Here is a 17667-nt window from a genome sequence, read left to right as displayed (position 1 = left end):
CAGGCCACCCTGCGAGGAGTGTTCGGAGCCGGGTGTGGTGGCCCGGGGACCTGGTGGACCTGTTTTGTTCAGCCTGAACAGTGTTTCCAGAAGCGGCTTCACTGAGCAGGCCCGACGCTTGATCACGGGATGAGCACGTAGCACCCGTGATCTCACACACCCCAGCTTCCCCTGGTTGTTACCCGCCGGGAGCCTGTAGGCATTTGAGTTTGTTGCCTTCGGAGTAAATTCTGGCGGGACAGTGCTGGTGGGGACGGCACCGGGGGTAGTTAAGAGTACGCACTCGAGGGTCAAGCCAGCTGAGTGTGAATCTGCTCTGCCTTTCCTGTCGTGGGTTAAACAAGGTGGCATACCGCAGACCATCCGTGTGGTGCCTGGTTTACACCAGAAGGAGCCCTTGGTGGATGCGAGCCATTATTAGGGACAAAGCATGCAGACCTATTTTCTGGAGGGCCTAGAATGCCAATAGCAGGAATTTGAACTTGGTCGAGGAGGGCAAGGGAGCTTCTGTGTCTGTCTGGGCCAGAAAGTGACGTGATGACAGAGCAGCATCTCCCCTGTGACCCTTGTCAACTCTGGCTGCCTTCCCCAGCCACCATGATGCTCTTCCTTAGAAACCCTGAGGTGGGCGAGCCCTGAATAGGGATGACTTTTCTCCCTGGACATTGGGAGGTGGGTGGAGAGGAAACTCCCTGAGTGTCCTGTAGCGGCAGGAGCCAGGTTTGGCATTTTTCTGTCCTTCCCGACCAGGCTCTGGCCCTCCCCAGGGCCGGGTCCTGCACACAGCCTTGGAGCTCAGCTCCCTGCCTGCCTCGTGCTGGGCCCTCAGGAAACATCTGGGCCATACAGAACTGAGGAGTACTCGCACAGGCTCACCTGGCCTGGGGAGTAGGGCAGTGCCTCCTAGACACATCAGGGACTGCGTCCAACACGGGGAACGGGGTCAGGAAAAGAAGAGCAAGGTTGGGATGAGTTTGTTCCGCTGTGCCCTGGCCCATCATGCCTTTCCTAGTCCCACCGCGCCAAGCCCTTAGGATCAGAAAGGACCTACTCTCCTGATCTAAAAAAGCATGGCCTCCGACTGCATCCGGCAGATAACTTTCTGCTTTGTTCCTGCGCGCTGACACAGCGCCTGAACAGTCCATTGTAATCGAGGGTTGATCAGGAAGTTCTCAGTCGGCTCAGCTGGGAAGCTAGATCTAACTTTGTCTGTCGTCCCAAACAGTAAAGCCTTCACGGGGTGCATTTCCCCTCTGTGGGGGGAAAAGAGGAGTTGGAGTCTGTTCTTGTAGCCACCCTTCATGTACCGAGGAAGTGAATACAGATGGGGTATTGGGATTGCACATTAAAAAAAAAAAAACATTTTAATATATTTATATTTGTTTAAATATATTTAAAGTATAATTTAAAAAAAATATATATATATATCTGAGCTGTAAAAGCAAGCACAAAGCATAATATTGCAGCCCTAATACCTTTTCATTTTTGTTTTAGAAGGCGTGATTTAGGGGTTTTGTATTTCCACGAAAGCCTCAGTTATGTTTGGGGATTCTCCTAGGTGAAGGCGCGGTGACTTCTGGACGACCCTCGCAGACACCTCCCACGAGTGCTCTGTGGGCTCCACCCCTACTCCCAGGTCCAGCAGTGAATCCAGTAGCTGCCGGTCCGTGCCCTTTATGCTGCCTTGAAGTCTGTCTTCCCCCGAGCCAATGTCCTTACTCTTCTGTTAGCGGCAGCAAGCTCTGTGACACTGGCTTGCTGAAGGAGAAGCTGTGTGCAGTCATGTTTCAGTTGGTTTACGCCTGCAGGCCTTGTGAAGTAACGACGTGCATCCCCATTCTGCAGATGGGCAGTTGGAGGCGCAGAGGGTGAGGCTGAGTGGGGCCCGTTCGTTCCGTCCCTGATGGTGGGCCTTCGGGCAGACTGGTGTGTGGCAAGCCCTAATGCCAGACCCCGCCACCTCTGCTCTCGGGCCTTGCCTGGCAGGACCGCATCTCTGCTCAGTCTCCAGTGGCCTTGAAAGTTTCACTAACTTCAGAGTGTAGACAAGGAAACCATAAACTTCCTCCCACTCCCATGGTGAAGGTTAGGCCAAGTTCTCGGATCAAGTGTAAGATGAAGCCCTTTGAAACCAAGTACTCTGACCTACCTTCCTTGCCTTGCTCTGAGGCCCTGGCAGGGGTCCCGGCACTTTGCAGGCCATGAGAAATTTCTTCTCAGTTACACTCCGTGCTGACTGGCCTCCCTTCTTTTACTCCACCCCAGAACTCAGAATCCATAATCAGAAGTCTTAAAACGTGGCACCACTCACATAATCTCATTTGTTTTCGCTTTTTTTTTTTTTTTTGAGATTTTATTTATTTATTTATTTATTAAAGATTTTATTTATTTATTTGACAGAGAGATCACAAGTAGGCAGAGAGGCAGGCAGAGGAAGAGGGGGAAGCAGGCTCCCTGCTGAGCAGAGAACCCGATGCGGGGCTCGATCCCAGGACCCTGAGACCATGACCTGAGCCGAAGGCAGAGGCTTTAACTCACCAAGCCACCCAGGTGCCCCAAGATTTTGTTTATTTATTTGAGGGAGAGAAAGGGTAAGAGAAAGCATGAGAGGGGAGAAGGTCAGAGGGACAACCCGACTCCCGTGGCTGGGAGCCCAATGCGGGACTCAATCCTGAGTCTCCAGGATCATGACCCGAGCTGAAGGCAGATGCTTAACCAACTGAGCTGCCCAGGCACCCTTGTTTTCTCATTTAAACCACTTTTTAGTACCAGTGTTGCCATGGGCTGCTGTCCCCTGCTTTTGATCTAGCCCTACCCCAACTTTCTCCAGCTAAACTTTGTCCTTTTCTTCTACCCAGCCTTCCCCAGGCCTCCCAAACCAGTTAGGGTAGTGGCTGCCCGTCCACACCCTCACATTCTCTATGCCGTCTGTGCCTCCTTCTCTGCTCTCCAGGCACAGAGGCCCCTTCCCTCCCCAGCACCTGCGTGCGATAGATCTGATTGATGTCTTTTGGGCTGGATCGAGGTTTGCTTTGCACCATGGTGGGTTCCTAAAGGTTGTAAGAAAGTGGAATTTTGGTGAAGTAGATAATTTAAAATACGGGCAAGAGGGCTGAGTTTGACAAAGCATCTTCATGGTATGATTCATATGCCCGAGTTCATCTGGTGTTGAGTTGGGTTTTATAAACCAAGTTCCTTTCAATCAGGGTTCAGCCTGTTTGTGGGTGTCTTTCCAGTGTCTCTGTGATGCCCATTCAGGGCAGCTGGGTTGGACAGGTCAGGAAGGCAACCGTGCCCCCCTCAGTGTAATGTCTGGGTAGGCGCTGCTGTTTTGGGTGTTGATATGGGGCACGGATGTACCTCTTTCTGGTGGTACAAGTTTTGCAAAGGCAGAGACCGTGACTTTTCTACTCAGAGCCGGAGCACTTCATAAATAGATGTGAAATAACGTGTCTGGGAGTGACTCACCGGGTTCACAGAATATCCAAGGCCCCAAGTGACTCTGTGGGTCATAGTGTAGCCAGCTCCAGCAGCCATCTGGGGTGACAAGAAGACTCATACACATGTGATGGGTCAGAAATAGTCCAGGCAGGGCCTGGTCCTTGCTGCCCCTGGGAAGAGCTGACTTTTTGGATGGTTCTAGCACTTCGCACTTCTCCGGGAACCCACACCTGTCCCATAATAGCCGTGGCGGCCTGGGGTGCTCGGCTCCCACCTTCCCACCCCTCACCCCACCACCCTGCCATTGGTAGGCTGCCTTTTTTTCTCCTGCTGTAATCTCTCTTTTTGTTGGATTGGGTATTTATTTAAAAAAAAAAAAACACAATTTTTTTTTAAAATTCCTTTAGCTCTTGCTGAAAATCAGCTTGGGCAGAGTGGTGATGCTCAGTGCTGGCTAATGTCTTGGAGCCCCTCCAAGCTGCCGGATGTGTTGGCTCTCACTTGTGGGTGGTCGTCGACAAGCGTGATGTCTCCTCTCTGTGACTCCCGAGGGTGCCCTCTTCTTGCCGGCTCGGCTGTTCACACTTGGCTGGCTGGCCTTGTCGTTGGCAATCGCGGTTTTTACGGCGCATCCCGGGGCTGGTCTGGTCGCCTTGGCAGGGCCCAGATTTGTTCAGTACGAGAGCCCACTCGGCCTCCGGGCCCTTTGGCCCGTGCGCTCGTGTTGCAGGTTATTTTGTGCTGTTTTTGATGGGGAGCTCAGATGCCGGCCCAGGGTGCCTAGAGACTCCAAGTCTGCAGACCGGTGGCTTGGGAGAACTCTCAGGTCGTTAGAGATGTGGGTGTGTGTTGTGTGGGCGATGTTGTCTGCTGGCACTCTCCAGCCTTCTGTCGCTTCTTCAAAGGCTGTTAGTCTACAGAGAAGGATGAGGTTGAAATTCCGGGGTCATCGGCTGGTAGCTGCATAAGCTCCGGTGAGAGCTGAGCCTCAGTTTCTACATCTGTAAAATGGGGATAAGAATATCCCCATTCAGGGTTAACATAAAGATTAAGTGGGAAATTCCATATAACATGGCCTAGGACCAACTCAGTAAATAATAACAAAGTGTCAGGGTTTCATTTTCAACAAAGTGGCGATGTTTCCCCTTCCTGAACCCTGAGTAGGCCATTTAAGGACTCTGGATGGAGGGCTCCAACATGCTCTTCCTCTTACTAAATTCCCTGACTTCCTCTTAAGGAATTGTTAGCTGGTTTTGATATTGTCTTAAATGGTAAATGGAAGAATAACACGTTCGCTTCCTTGACCACCATCCCGGGCGCACTACAGGGAGCGTTTACTTCAAGCAGCTCTGTCTCTCCCCCACTTGTTAGGTTGGCTTCTTGGTTTCCATTGTGTTTGTCTCTATCCGCGATGCCTCTTCTGGGCTGCCTGCCTCACTCGACAGGAAGGGAAACTGAGGAAAAAGGAAGAGGAGGCTGAGGGCAGTGCCTGGCCACTGACTGCACAGGCTCTCGGCCCCGTTGGCTCCTATAGAAGCAGCAGGTCTTGGACAAGGGGCATGCCTCAGCCTCCAGCTCTCTGCAGGATGTCGGCCTCTGACCACTGTCACTTCCCCAAGAGGCCCAGGCCTCTGGCCACCACACTCCTTGTTGCTGCTCCTCGGGCAGGGCTGCCAGCAGCCACGGAAGGTCCAGATGCTGGGGCGCGGCCATTGTCTGTGCGAGTCCCGTGGAGGCAGCCCAGCAGGTGCTCCCAGGCAGGGGCTGGTGCGGACGGGATCCATGCTGACGCCTCCGCTGACATCTCAGGAGTGTTGTGGAGAATGAGTCTCATGGCCAGAAGCATCTTCCGAATGCCGCTTGTCTGCTGAGCTCTCGTGGGGGCTCTGGAAGTGCCCGTGTGCGGTGAAAAATATCTCCTCTCCTGGGTCACCCTTCCACAGCTCCCGTCCCTGTCCCTGCATGGTTCACAATTAGCATTTCTGATGCTTCCAAGTGAACACGGGACAGATGTTGGCACAGGTGCTGTACTCCTCACTGGGTAAACAGAGTGTGGCTTGCAGCCTGTGTGTGTATGTGTGTGTGTGTGTGTGTGTGTGTGTGTGTGAAGCAGTTGGGGGGGGTGCTTCTGATGGGTGTGCAGAAAGTGTTTTGCACATGGTAGGTGCTCAGTAAATCCTTGGTGATGAGTGACAGTCCCAGTGAAAGCCCTTTGTTTCCATAAACCCAGTGACGCAGGGGCAGGAAGCAGAATTGCAAGCCGAGTCTTGACTATCATGAATGAAGGAGGGAGAGATACCATCCTGCCTCCGGGCATCCAGCAGCCACTGTTCCCTCTCCTCCGGCAGAAGGGGTGGGGGAGGAGGCTTAGGTAGTGGAGGTGAGCGTGGTGGCTCCCGGCGGGGCACCTGCCCTGCACAGATGTGCTCACGGTGCTGCCCTGGGAGACTGAACTTGAGGTTTTGCTGCGTGCAGCGTCTGTAGATGGGGTTGTGAGGTTCACCAAGATGGGCCGCCTCGTCAGGTGCTTCCCATTGGCACACTTGCTCGGGTTGCTTCCCTTTGGATCCAGTGGCTCAGGCCCTGTCTCCTTCAGCTGGTCTGCTCCTCCTGCTTGTCTCTTCCTGGGTCAGCTTCAGGATCACCGAACCTTCTCTAGCTTCCCAGAAATGCCCTGCTGTTTGCTTCTTTGAGCTTTATGCATGACCTTCCCTGTTTCTGGAATGTTCTCCTCCCCCCCACCCCCGCCCCCGCCTCAATGTAGTGAATCGTCTTCATCCTTTATCCTTCAGAAGTGGCCCAGACATGACCCCTGAATCTCCCTGCATCTGCCCACGAGCCCCCATGGAGGGCAGTTCATACCCTTTTCTAGGCTGTTGGAACTAATAAGTTACTTAATGCACCAGAATCACATTCCTTCTCATGACTCCTGATGGTGAGCCCCATGAGGACAAAGTACATGTTTTGACTTTTTTCAAATCCAACACCTGGCACATGCCTGGTATTCAGTAGGTGCTGAATAAATGTCTTTAAATTAAGCCGTATTTGTTTGTATCAGGAAGGCCAGCCTTTTAAAATTCCACCCTCCCTTGTTCTCCCACAGATTACTGCATGATTTATGAAGCCTGCCGAGTGGCTGTCAAGGTCACGTTTGTAACCTCAGGGAGCAAGTGCTCTGAGTAGCCAGTTGGGGGTAGGCTTCTGGGGCAGTAGCCACTACCCTTAATTACAAAGAAGCACTCATGTCCCCAGCCCCTCCCAAGAGCCTCTGTTTACAGCTACTGCTCTCAACCTTCTAGCCATTTCCCTGGCAGTTCAAGGCCCTTCTTTTTTTTTTTTTTTTTTTGAAGATTTTATTTATTTATTTGTCAGAGAGAGAGGGCGAGAGAGCGAGCACAGGCAGATAGAGAGGCAGGCAGAGGCAGAGGGAGAAGCAGGCTCCCTGCTGAGCAAAGAGCCCGATGTGGGACTCGATCCCAGGACACTGGGATCATGACCTGAGCCGAAGGCAGCTGCTTAACCAACTGAGCCACCCAGGCGTCCCAGTTCAAGGCCCTTCTGTGGCTGACCTCCTGTACCTACAGAGAATCTCTCTGGATTTGGCCACGTCGGTCTCTGTCAGCTGGCCAGAAACGAAGTTGAGGGTGGCACAGGGCATTATCCTAGCTACTTCCAAACCAGGCTCCTCCTCCTAGAACAGTGGTTGACCCGTAGTACTGGCCTAGTTGAGGCTTTTGTTTTTCCTTTCCTCCTCTGGCCTGAGCCTTTGGCAGAACAAGCTTCGGGCTTGAGGCCAGCGATTCAGCTATGTTGGCTCTGTGCCAGCCCTCCCCTTCCTGGAGGTCAGTATATATCTGCGCAGGGCTCTGTCCGTGTTTGCCGTCTTTCCTAGCATGCACCGATAACATGGCCCTGCGTCCCTTGCCATCTCGTAACCAGTCATCAGAAAGAGAGGCCCGAGCAGGAGGAAATGTGCGCCCCGCTTTCTTGCCGCAGAGTGTCTTTTGCCCGGTTTTTATCTGGGGGCCTTTGAAGAGCCAGCCAGCAGCAGAAGCGGTGCCCGGGAAACTCATCAGCGTCACTCTGGTTTATTTTCCTCTGCTCTCGGAGTTTTTTTTTCCCATGGAGTGGGGCTCTCAGTGACAACTGGCGAACGGTTGGGCCGTGGCTCGTTGTCATTCTGGCGGGCACTGGTTTCCGGGGGGGCTCCGGGTGCTTTTTGGGCATTCTCATTTGTTTCTGTACCGCCCAGAGCACAGCTGGCCCCAGTCCCAGTTAACGGGTGGAGAAACTGAGACTCTGGGGATTCTGACGGCGAACCAGCGGGAGGGGAAGGGGCCCAGTCGGGAGGGAGGCTTGAAGAGGATGTGCAGTGTGTGTGTGTTTGAGAGTGGGTGAGGTCGTGCATATGTAAGAGGGGAGAAGGAAGACTAGCAAGGGTGGAACGGGACTAGAGAGCTTGGTATAGACCTGCCCAGCGGCACTCCCGGTCTGGCGTTCTTCCCCGTCCAAGAGCTCATAGGCCTTTTATCCACAGCAGCCTCTGGTCCTAGGCCCCCAAGGAAGGTCTCAGTGGCTTCCCCAGCCCACTCAGACCCTGCCCTTGCTGGGTCTGGAGGTTGGATCCCAGAAGCCCTCCCCTCCTGCCTGTTCTTTCCATTCTTTCTGGCTCCTCCCTAGTGCAGCTTTATGGCGGCATATGGAAACTGTTTCTATTTACCCTGCGCCACCAGGATGCTGCTGTGTGCTGTGCTCCAGCGAACGGAAACCTTGGATTCCCCGCAGGGTCATTTCAGAGGCTGCATGCAAAGCAGCCAGCTGTTTTGCAGGGAGCGTCTGGGCCCTGTTACATCAGCGCAGAGAAAGCGTTACCATCTGTGCAAACAGGTCATCCTGGTTTGGCGGCCTGTCGTCTGCTTGGGGAACTTCTCTCCTACTTGGAGAGAAGTTTTTTGTTACTGTTATTTTGTATTTGAAGGCCTGCCTTGTTGGCCTTTCCTTTCAACTCCTTCCCCTCCTCCTGCAGGTGATTTTATGTTCACCGCCCTGGGCTGGCTGCCAGGATCCAGGGAGGGTAGTTAAGGAGAGTAGGTGTTGCGTAAATCTTTAGTGGCTAAGGTCTGCGGGCAGAGGAGCCATAGCTTGGTTTCCACGGGAGAGCTCTCTGCCCGGGGCAGCAGAGGAGCAGAACAAACTGTTTCTCTTCGGGAACTTTCCCCGGAGGCACAGAATGGGATCTTCTTGGTTGCCAAGAATGTTGCTGGTCAGCTTCCTCCGGCCCTTTTAAAACCTGCGAGCAAAAGCCAGTGGAGAAGCTGGCTTGCTGGGAGGGCCTGGAAGCCTGTTTCTCCCACCCTCCTGTACCCACTGTGGGTCTTTTTCCTTCTTCCCTCCTGCTCCCAGGCCGGCTGCCTCCCAGGAACGCGGACATGCAGAGGCCGGGGTCGGCAGCCGTTTTCCTTCTGGAGGAGGTAGTGGAGGGCCAACTCCCCGACAGCCCTGTGGCGAGGTCATCCCGTCTCCACCAGATGGGCCCTTGTGGTATGCCTTGACCTTGCCTTTCCAGCTCACCTGGAAGAGCCTACCCTTCTCTGGGTGAGGATAGTGCCAAAGTCTGAGGTTGCCGTGTTGATTCTCATGAGGTCTCTAACAATCCCTGGTTGGGCCAGACCTGGGGAGCTGTGGTGAGAGCCCTCCTGACTGCTTTATTGTCCAGGACTCTTCCCTCACAGGGAGCACCCGTCATTCACCTGGAGACCTGGGGGTGGGTGTTTCCCCTAGGAAGTGCAGAGTTGGCCAGGGTGGGAGGAGTAGGTGGGCAGGGCAGCAGGGAAGGGGGCTGCTTGCAACGCCCCCCTCTCCGGGGCTGAGGCTCCCCAGACAGACAGACAATTTGGAGCAGACCCAGTGGGCACAGAGCGTGGGCTGTCACCAGGACATGGGGAACTTCATGCCCAGTAGAGACCGGTCAGAGGGCCTAGGAGTCTCAGCACTGCCTCTCACATCCTGCCTTGAGGGGGCCTTTGCTAAGGAAGCCCACTGGGATCTGTTCCCTGGCAGGCAGGGCCTTGTTCCCCCGGGCACCCCACCGTCTGAACCACGGGCCCACCGTCTGTGTCCTCCAGCTCGGCTGCCCACTTGAGCTTTGGGCCCCTGACTTGCTCCCTGCTCCCCTGCCTTCCTCTCTTTTATGGGCTGTAATTGTCCTGCCCCTTTTGGGAGCTGCTGAGCCTTTGAACATGCCTTATACCGCAGCAATAAAGCACTTGGGATTTGGAGCATTTCCATCACCTCTGTGGCCACTTTTCCAGCGTAGGAAGTGGGAAGCAGTGTTCGGGGGCAGGGAATTAGGAGCCACGTGGTGCCCCAGCACCCCCATTTGTGGTGCACTGAAAGTGCTTCTGGACTTGGCTGCAGGGCTGCCCGCTCTGCGTGAGGACTGCCTATAAAAGGAAGAGGGCAAGCCAGGGGCTCCCTGCCTTCCATTTGCGCCCTTTGTATAATCCCTAAATGTGCCTCCCAGCCGCTGGAGCCAGGTGTGAAGGGGGCTCTGTGAAGTTTCCCGTGGCTTTCCTGAAAAGCCCTGCAGCCTTCCCACCGCACCCCCCCCCACACCTCTGGGCCTTTGAGCCCTCCCCAAATATAAGAGCCCCAAACAAGCTATGGGGCTTTGCCTTTAGGAACCTAGTAAGCAAGCCAAGTTCTGTGTTCTGAGCAAGCATCAGGTTGAATGGTTCGAACAAAGTCCGCCCTGGAGGGGAGACTTCTCCATTCTTTCCTCTTGGCTCTGCCAGTCACATTTTTCTTTTTAAGGTTCTGTCCCGAATCACCCTTATATGAAATAGTGCCTCTGCAGCAAATCTTTAAAAGAATGATCTTTTAGAAAGCACAGAGGTCATGTCACAGCCGGGGCAGCAGTCCCACTGCAGTCCCAAGGGAGCCTACCTGCCAGGCTCTGTGCATAGTTCCTGGTCCCTGCCCTCTGGTCACTGGCCCAGGAGCGTGCTTCTGGAATCTTTGGGGAAGAGCTTCATTTCACTTCATTACAAATGTTTGTGTAGCATTTGTCCATCATGCCCAGCGCTATTCTGGGTCCCAGGGACTCCATAACAAGATGAAAGTCCCTGGCACTCTAGGTGGCAGAGCTGGCATTCTGGGTGGGGGAATGCACAAAACAGGCTGGCAAGTAAATCAGTGCCCTTCTAGGTGGTGACATGACCCCAGGGAGAAGCACAGAGCAGCCCGAGGAGGACAGGGTAGGCCAGTGACTTCCAGAGATGGGAGAGATCGGGGCAGGGCAGAGGGAACACAAAGTGCACAGGGCCTGAGGCAGAACCTTCCAGGCCTGTCCCAGGACCATGAGGAGGCCAGCATATCTGGAGCGAGAAGGTGGGTGGGACGAGACATCTCAGTCTCCTAAGCCCTTTTAATCCAGGGGAGGACTTGAGGGTTTTCCTGAGAGCGGGATGCTGCAGTCTGTTTGGAGCGGAGGAGTGATATCATCTGGCTTAGGTTTTTAGAGGATTATTGTTGTACTGAACTACTAAGTTTACTTAAAACATACACACACACACACACACACACACACACAATAAAGGACTTCTCTGACTGGCCTAGAGACTAGACAGGCAGGGCGAGGTGTGGGGAGCCCAGTTGGCAGAAGAGGTTGTGCTTCCCCAGGGGAGAGGTGGGTTGGGGCACGGAACAGGGCCGGAGCAGGTAAGCCATGGGATCTTACCAGCTGGGTACAGCCACTGTCTGGGCATCATTCAGCATAGTGAATGGAGGGCATACCAGGGACCGAGTCTCCTGACTCCCGAGGAGCCCTCCTGCTCTGGGGTTCCTATGGGTGTGGCTACTCTGCTCAACATTTTAGGTCGAGGGAAATATTTTCTCATAATACCTACTCACCCCCCAGCTCTGTACCTGCTGAGCACAGGGGGTAGCCCTCCTCTGTGATTCAGCACGGTGCTTCTGAACACAGACCTGGTTCGCTTTCTACATGTGTGAGACCTGGGGCAAGTTCACACATCGCTCTGCTCTGCCATTGCCTCATTGGCAAAATGGGGACAGTCGCGGTCAGTTGGGAGGATGAAGTTCACGTGCATATGGGGTATATAGGAAGTGCCCGGCACCGGGGATATGCGCCATGTGTGCGGAAGTCCGTTATTTGGGCAGAAGCTGAGTTGCTGAGCTCTGGACTGCGTAGATCTGTGGGGCTGCGGTTAATCAAGAGAGGGAGAGGAATGAGTGTACTAAGAGGCACCCTCGCCCTCTCCGTGCAGCCAGGCGGTGTTTGAGGAAGGCTGTTGATAACTAGCAAGGTCCAGGCGTCTGGACCCTGCCCCAAGGAAGGTCATGAATTTTAGTTGTTTTTAAGGCCATCTGCCCCAACCTGCCTGTCCCCTCGGAGTCTCCGTGTACCTGTAAATGCAGAGATGCTGGGGACTGCAAGGGCAGCTGGTCCAACTCCCCACTCGCGGGGTGAACCTCCGTTCTGTTGAAACATCCCCATGGATGGCTGTGGAAACTCTCCTTGAGGCCCCGTGGTGATGGTGCCCTTGCTGTCTCCGCAGACATGTGCCCCTGCAGGGCCGGGGCTCTCCGGGTACCTCCAGTCCCCACCCTGGGCACTGCCCTCTGCCCTGTGGCCACCCACCAAACAAATGAGTACACAAACAAGGCAACTGTTGGCTTAAAGTAATTTTGTAAAGAATTATTTCCAATGTACAGATCATATTTAGAATAAAATATCAACTATGTGCCCAGCTGCCACAGGGCCTAGCATTTACTAACTTACTTCAGCAAAGCAAACACGACATCTAGAGCCCCTTCTGCCCAGGGCGTCGTTGGTCAGCCCTGCAGCACGTCTGCTCTCACACGCCAGCCCGCCCTGTGGTCTGTGGCTTTGGGGCACACGTTTTATCTCTGTGGTGCTCACTGTCACATGGGACCCCCTGTGTCCTCAGCGCGCCTTAGGAACCGGCTGCCCTCTGGAGCCCGGCCCGTGAGCGCCAGGCTGACGAGCCACCCGTCTGTTAGGACTGTGGTTCTGAAGACCCTTGCTTGCCCGGATGCATACAGCTCCTTGTAGGACGAAGAAGTCCGAGTTTTTCCTGAGGACAAGCCATTTCGAGATTTCAAGCAACAGAGCATGTTCCCTGTTGATGCTTTGCCGACCTCATCCTCCAACATGATGCCTGGGGTCAGGAGGCCGGGAGAGGCTGGGGCAGCGAGAGCCGGCCTGGGGGCTATTGCTGTCTTGTAGGGGGAAAGGCAGGGACCAGCGAAGGTGGGGAGTGGAGATGGGTCTCAGAGAGGAGAGCTGAGCTGGAGCCTCACTGGCCATGGAGAGAAAGGCGATGGCAAAGTTTTCCATCAAAGCCTGGAAGCCTGGTCCTTCTCCCCATCCCAGTGGTCCCTGTGGATTTCAGAAACAGGAGGGAGCTGTCGTTTGTGGCTTAGAGGGGAAGATGCCACGGGGCACCTGATCCCAGGCAGAACCTACTGGTGGGAGTGTGAGCGAGGTGCACGGGTGGCAAGGAGCGGCCTGCACTGGGGGAGGTGATAGCCACCCTCCTTGCCGCTGTCAACCCCATCACAGTGGTGTGCGGCGGAAGTGGTGAAGGCCAGAGGGGAGAAACCAGGAGGGCTGAGGGAGCTCCTGGGTGTGAGGAAGAAGGCAGATACATCTGCTGAGAGCCCTGAGAGGAAGGAAGGGCCAAGAAAGTTTGAGCAGAGGGTCTCTGAGGCAGGGGCTCACGCAGATGCCAGCATCCAGCACCGCCTGGGAAAGGGGCAGTAATGTTCGCCGCCATCTGTGCCAGCTCATCGCCGCCCACCCCACACCGGCCCCATTATTTCTTCCACCTGGGACTGCTGTGGCGCGGGCGCAGGCTCCTGCCATGGAGCGGGAAGGTCATGGAGGACAGGCGCAGGCACGCAAGGGCACGGTGCCGTCCAGATGCCTGCCGGCAGCTTCTCCTACCGGGGAGGCGCGTTTCGGCTCCTGCTTCCCTGGTCCACAGCAGCATATCCAGGAAGGCGGTTCGACCTTCCGTCTGTGCCTAGGGCTTACTTCTTCCAGAAATGGAAACCGGGAGCGGAGTTGGGGAGCGTCGGCCTCGGGTAGAGAAGGACCGGAATGGTTGACCGCGAGCTGCAGCCAGATGGGCCACCTCCTGCTTGTAACTTCTTAGAGGGATTGAACTGCTGCTGTGTTTCATCCTTTTCGCGCCACCCTTTCCAGGCTTCCATTTCCCTAGAAGAAACGGAAGAGGCATGTAGCCTGCTGATGAGGAACTAATCACCCAGTTAGGTATCCCAGCCCCGCTTCCTGCCTGCTGCTTGGCTTCAGAAAGGCACCTGGCCTTTCTGCGGGGTTGTCGGGAGCGTTGCATAGGTCAGTGGGTATAAAGCACTTAGGTGGGAGTCAGTTATCTATCGCTCTAGAGCAGAGCATCCGAAAACATAGTGCCTGAAGATAGCAGATATTGCCTTGAGACATTTTGTGCAAAAGACTACAGTTTGGGCAGAGCCCGGTGGAGGGGCTTATCTCCGTGCCACGCTGTGTCAGATTGGACACTTGTCTGGGGTACAGGATCTGGTTTTGAGATGGTTCGTTCACCCGACTGGCAGGTTGCAGGCTGTTGGCTGGGGCATCAGCTGGGCTGTGGACAGAGGGCCTTGCTTCTTCTCCACACGCCTCTCCGTCACACAGCATGGTGGCTAGGTTCCAGGAGCAAGGGTCCCAGTAGAAAAAGGGTGGGAGTGTTCTTATGACTTAGGCTCAGAAGTCATTAGCATTATGTCCTCCATCCTGTGTTGGTCAGGATAGGCACAGTCTCACCTGGTTTCAAGAGGGAGACACCCAGGCTCCACCCGTTTGTGCGGAAGCGGCAAGGTTCTAGAAGAGCACGTAGGATGAAAGATTGTGCCGTGGCTGAATTTGCAAAATATAGTCTGCCGCAGCCTAGGTTTTGGCATGTGGTAAGCCTCAATAAATGTTTGTTACCATGGCTTTAAAGGCATCATCTGCTGTCCTTCTTCTCAGACTCCTCTCTCTTAGAGTTGGTCATGGAGCATAGGAGTTAAATGCATCTGTTCTGGAGCCCGGCTGCCCAGGGTCAAATCCTGGCTTGGCCCCTTAGAGCTGTGTGACCTTGACTGAATTGCTTAACATCCTCGTACAGTAGCGTTTATGACCGTACATACTGCTTGGGATTGTGAGCGCAAAGCACAGAGCCCACGAGTAGTGTTAACTCTTTCCTGTTCTTCTGTGCTTTGGCTGGTACAGTCCCTTCTAGGAAGATTCTTGTGGTTACAATGGAGATGAGGCACATTCCGGGTTAGGTCTGTGAACTGGAAATCGCTGTGTTCCCAGAAGCCTGAAGTTTGGGAGGGGAGAGAGGGAAGTATACCGTTAAACGGGTAAGGTTCTTATCCGATACATGAGGTGACACAATATCGCTTGACCATAGACTGTCGTAAATTAAAAATGTGTACCATAAACCCTAAAGCAACCTCCAAAAACACTGTAGCTGAGCCAGCAAAGGAGATAAAATGGAATCATAATAAATATTCAGTGACCCAGAAGAAGGCAGAAGAAGAGAACAAAGAACAGATGGGACAACTATAAAAAGACAGCAAGATGATATATTTAAACCTAACCCTGTCAATAATTACATTAAATGTGATAAATCTAAATATGCCAATTAAAAGGCAGAGATTTTTCAGACTGGGGGGAGGCAGCAAAATCAAACTATATGCTGCCTCCAAGAAACACTGTTTAAATATAAAGACACTAAGGGATTAAAACTAAAAGAATAGGAAAAGCCACACTAATCCCTAATTGAAAGAAATAATCAAAAGCTGAAATAAAGACTTCAGATAGATAAAGACTTGGGTCTATTTAGAGAATGCACATATGTATATGTGTATGTCTATGTATGTGTAAATATATATATATATGTATATATATACAAAAATAAGAAAATTACCCAAAAAACAAACAAGTAAAAGATTTGAAGATGCTTCAGCTAAAACATGCAAATGGAAAATAGGCCTGTGGAAAGGCCTCAAGATTATTAGCCCAAATGCATATTAAAAGCTTTAGAACAAGATTAAGAGGATGGAGCATGTCCGGTATGGGAGAGAGTGTGGAGGAACAGGGTCTCCCCTGCCCTGCAGGTCATTTGGAAAACAGTCTGGCAGTTTTTTAACTTAAGCGTATGATCTAGCAATTTCACCCGTAGGTATTTACTGGAAAGAATTGAAAGCACGTGTCTGTACAAAGCCGCACGCATGCGTGTTCATAGCAGCTTCGTCTAAACAGCCCCAAACTGGGTGCAATCACTTGGGTCTCCACCAGGTGAGCGGATGAACTGTGGCATATCCACATACCATGGAATACTGCTCAGCCAAAACACCAGAATGAGCTCCCGATACACCAGACAGCGCGGATGCATTTTAGAGTGGTTACACTGAGGGAGCGAAGTCAAACCAGGAAAGCATACGTACTCTGTGATCCCTTCTTTGTAAAATTCTGAGATGCAGAGTCATCTAATAGTGACAGAGAGCACAGAGCAGTGATTGCCTGGGTGTGGATGGAAGGGGTGATGGGTGCGTGATCTTTTTTTTTTTTTGGACAGACAGAGATCACAAGTAGGCAGAGAGGCAGGCAGAGAGAGAGGAGGAAGCAGGCTCCCCGCTGAGCAGAGAGCCCGATGTGGGGCTCCATCCCAGGACCCTGGGATCATGACCTGAGCCGAAGGCAGAAGCTTTAACCCACTGAGCCACCCAGGCGCCCCTGGATGTGTGATCTTGATCGTAGTGGTGGTTTCACAAGCGTGTGCCTATATTAGAACATACCAGATTGTGCATTTTACGGTGTGTTAGATATACCTACATGAAGTTGTTTCTAGAAGTGGGTGGAGAAGAACTTTGCAGGACCCGGCTGCCCTTGGTTGGCCGTTCAGGCTTAGAAGGACCAGGTAGGACTCTGCAGCGGTAGGACCCTTGCCAGTTTCCGCCCCTTTCCTGTCGGGTGGTGAGCTTTACACATTTGCTTCCTGCCACCTCTGTGCATAGCTCCTTATCCAAACATAACTTCATTCTTTATTTTTCTGGAGGAGGATCAGTTTGAGTGTGAATTTATGGTCAAGTTGATGACAAAACTTCCCAATAAATTAACAAGTTGAAAGTCATCTCTTAGTGCCTTTGCTTATCACGTATCCGTGGACACACGTGAGGGTTGTGACAAACCCAATTCAGACAGGCTTAAGTATAAAAGGATCTTTATAGGCTCAGATTTTGGAAATGCTAGGAGGTCCGTATTGGGCACATCTCAGTCCCAGGGTGGAACTAATGTTATCTCTTTGATTCTTAGTTCCCTGTGAGTTTTCTTCTTACGTGGGCTTCCCTCACATGGTGGCGGCAGAGGCAGCCACCTGCCCCAACACAGAAAGAGCCCCTCCTTCTTGAGTGCTTCAGGAAAAGGTCCATGTTCAGCCCTCATTAGCTGGGCCCGAGATAGAATACCACCCCCACTCTGCCCCCGCCAGCCCGAACCAATGCCTGTCCAGGGAAAAGAAGGGCTTTTGTTGCACCTGCCGCAAGCCAGGGGTGGAGTCGGCCGGAGATAAAGCATGGGTGCAGAGTAGGGAGGGAAAGGAGGTTCTCCAAAGGCAGATGGGTTCAGTGTTACTGAAAGTAAAGAGGCCTGGGTATCAGTAGAGAAAAACAAAAACAAAAACAGATGACCCTGCACCGGGAAACAAATCCAGTTATTTTTGTTTTAACCATGTAGAATATTAACATGCTTCCAAAAGTCAAAAATGTACAAAAAAGGGGCGCCTGGGTGTCTCAGTTGGTTAAGCACCTGACTCTTGATTTCAGCTCAGGTCATGATCTTAGGGTCGTGAGATTGAGGCCCATGTCTGGCTCTGCACTCACTGTGGAGTCTGCTTGAGATCCTCTCTTTCTCCCTCTCCCTCTCCTGCTCGCTCACTTGCTCTCTCTAAATAAATTTAAAAATCTTTTTAAAAAATGTGTTCAGAAGGATCACTCCCTTTGAGTGATACTTCTACACTGCCCCCTGCACCCCTTGTAAGTAAATGTATCCTTGTTTCTTTTTGTAAAGATAGATATCTGTATGTTTTCTTGTTTCCTCCCCGCCTTTTTTTTTTTTACACAAAAGATAGCATTTTATATGTGTTCTCTTGCACT

General features: G+C 52.8%; 1 protein-coding gene across 3 annotated transcripts in view; it reads left to right on the top strand.

Moving 5' to 3' along the window:
- TPCN1 (two pore segment channel 1) overlaps nucleotides 1-17667 on the top strand; it is a 60005-nt gene that overhangs the window by 12031 nt on the left and 30307 nt on the right. Inside the window, exon 3 of one of the 3 annotated variants that reach the window (XM_044244220.1) lies at nucleotides 8845-8982. The exons of the other annotated variants lie outside the window; for them this stretch is intronic. Coding sequence (XP_044100155.1) covers nucleotides 8845-8982 — 138 coding nt within the window. The remainder of the gene's footprint in view (nucleotides 1-8844; nucleotides 8983-17667) is intronic. 3 annotated transcript variants of the gene reach the window in all.

Source organism: Neovison vison, chromosome 3 (genome assembly GCF_020171115.1).
Source record: "Neovison vison isolate M4711 chromosome 3, ASM_NN_V1, whole genome shotgun sequence".
In the NCBI taxonomy this organism is placed as follows: Eukaryota; Metazoa; Chordata; class Mammalia; order Carnivora; family Mustelidae; genus Neogale; species Neogale vison.
The sequence above is the reverse complement of the archived record's forward strand: the minus strand, read 5'-3'. Positions and strand labels throughout refer to the sequence as shown.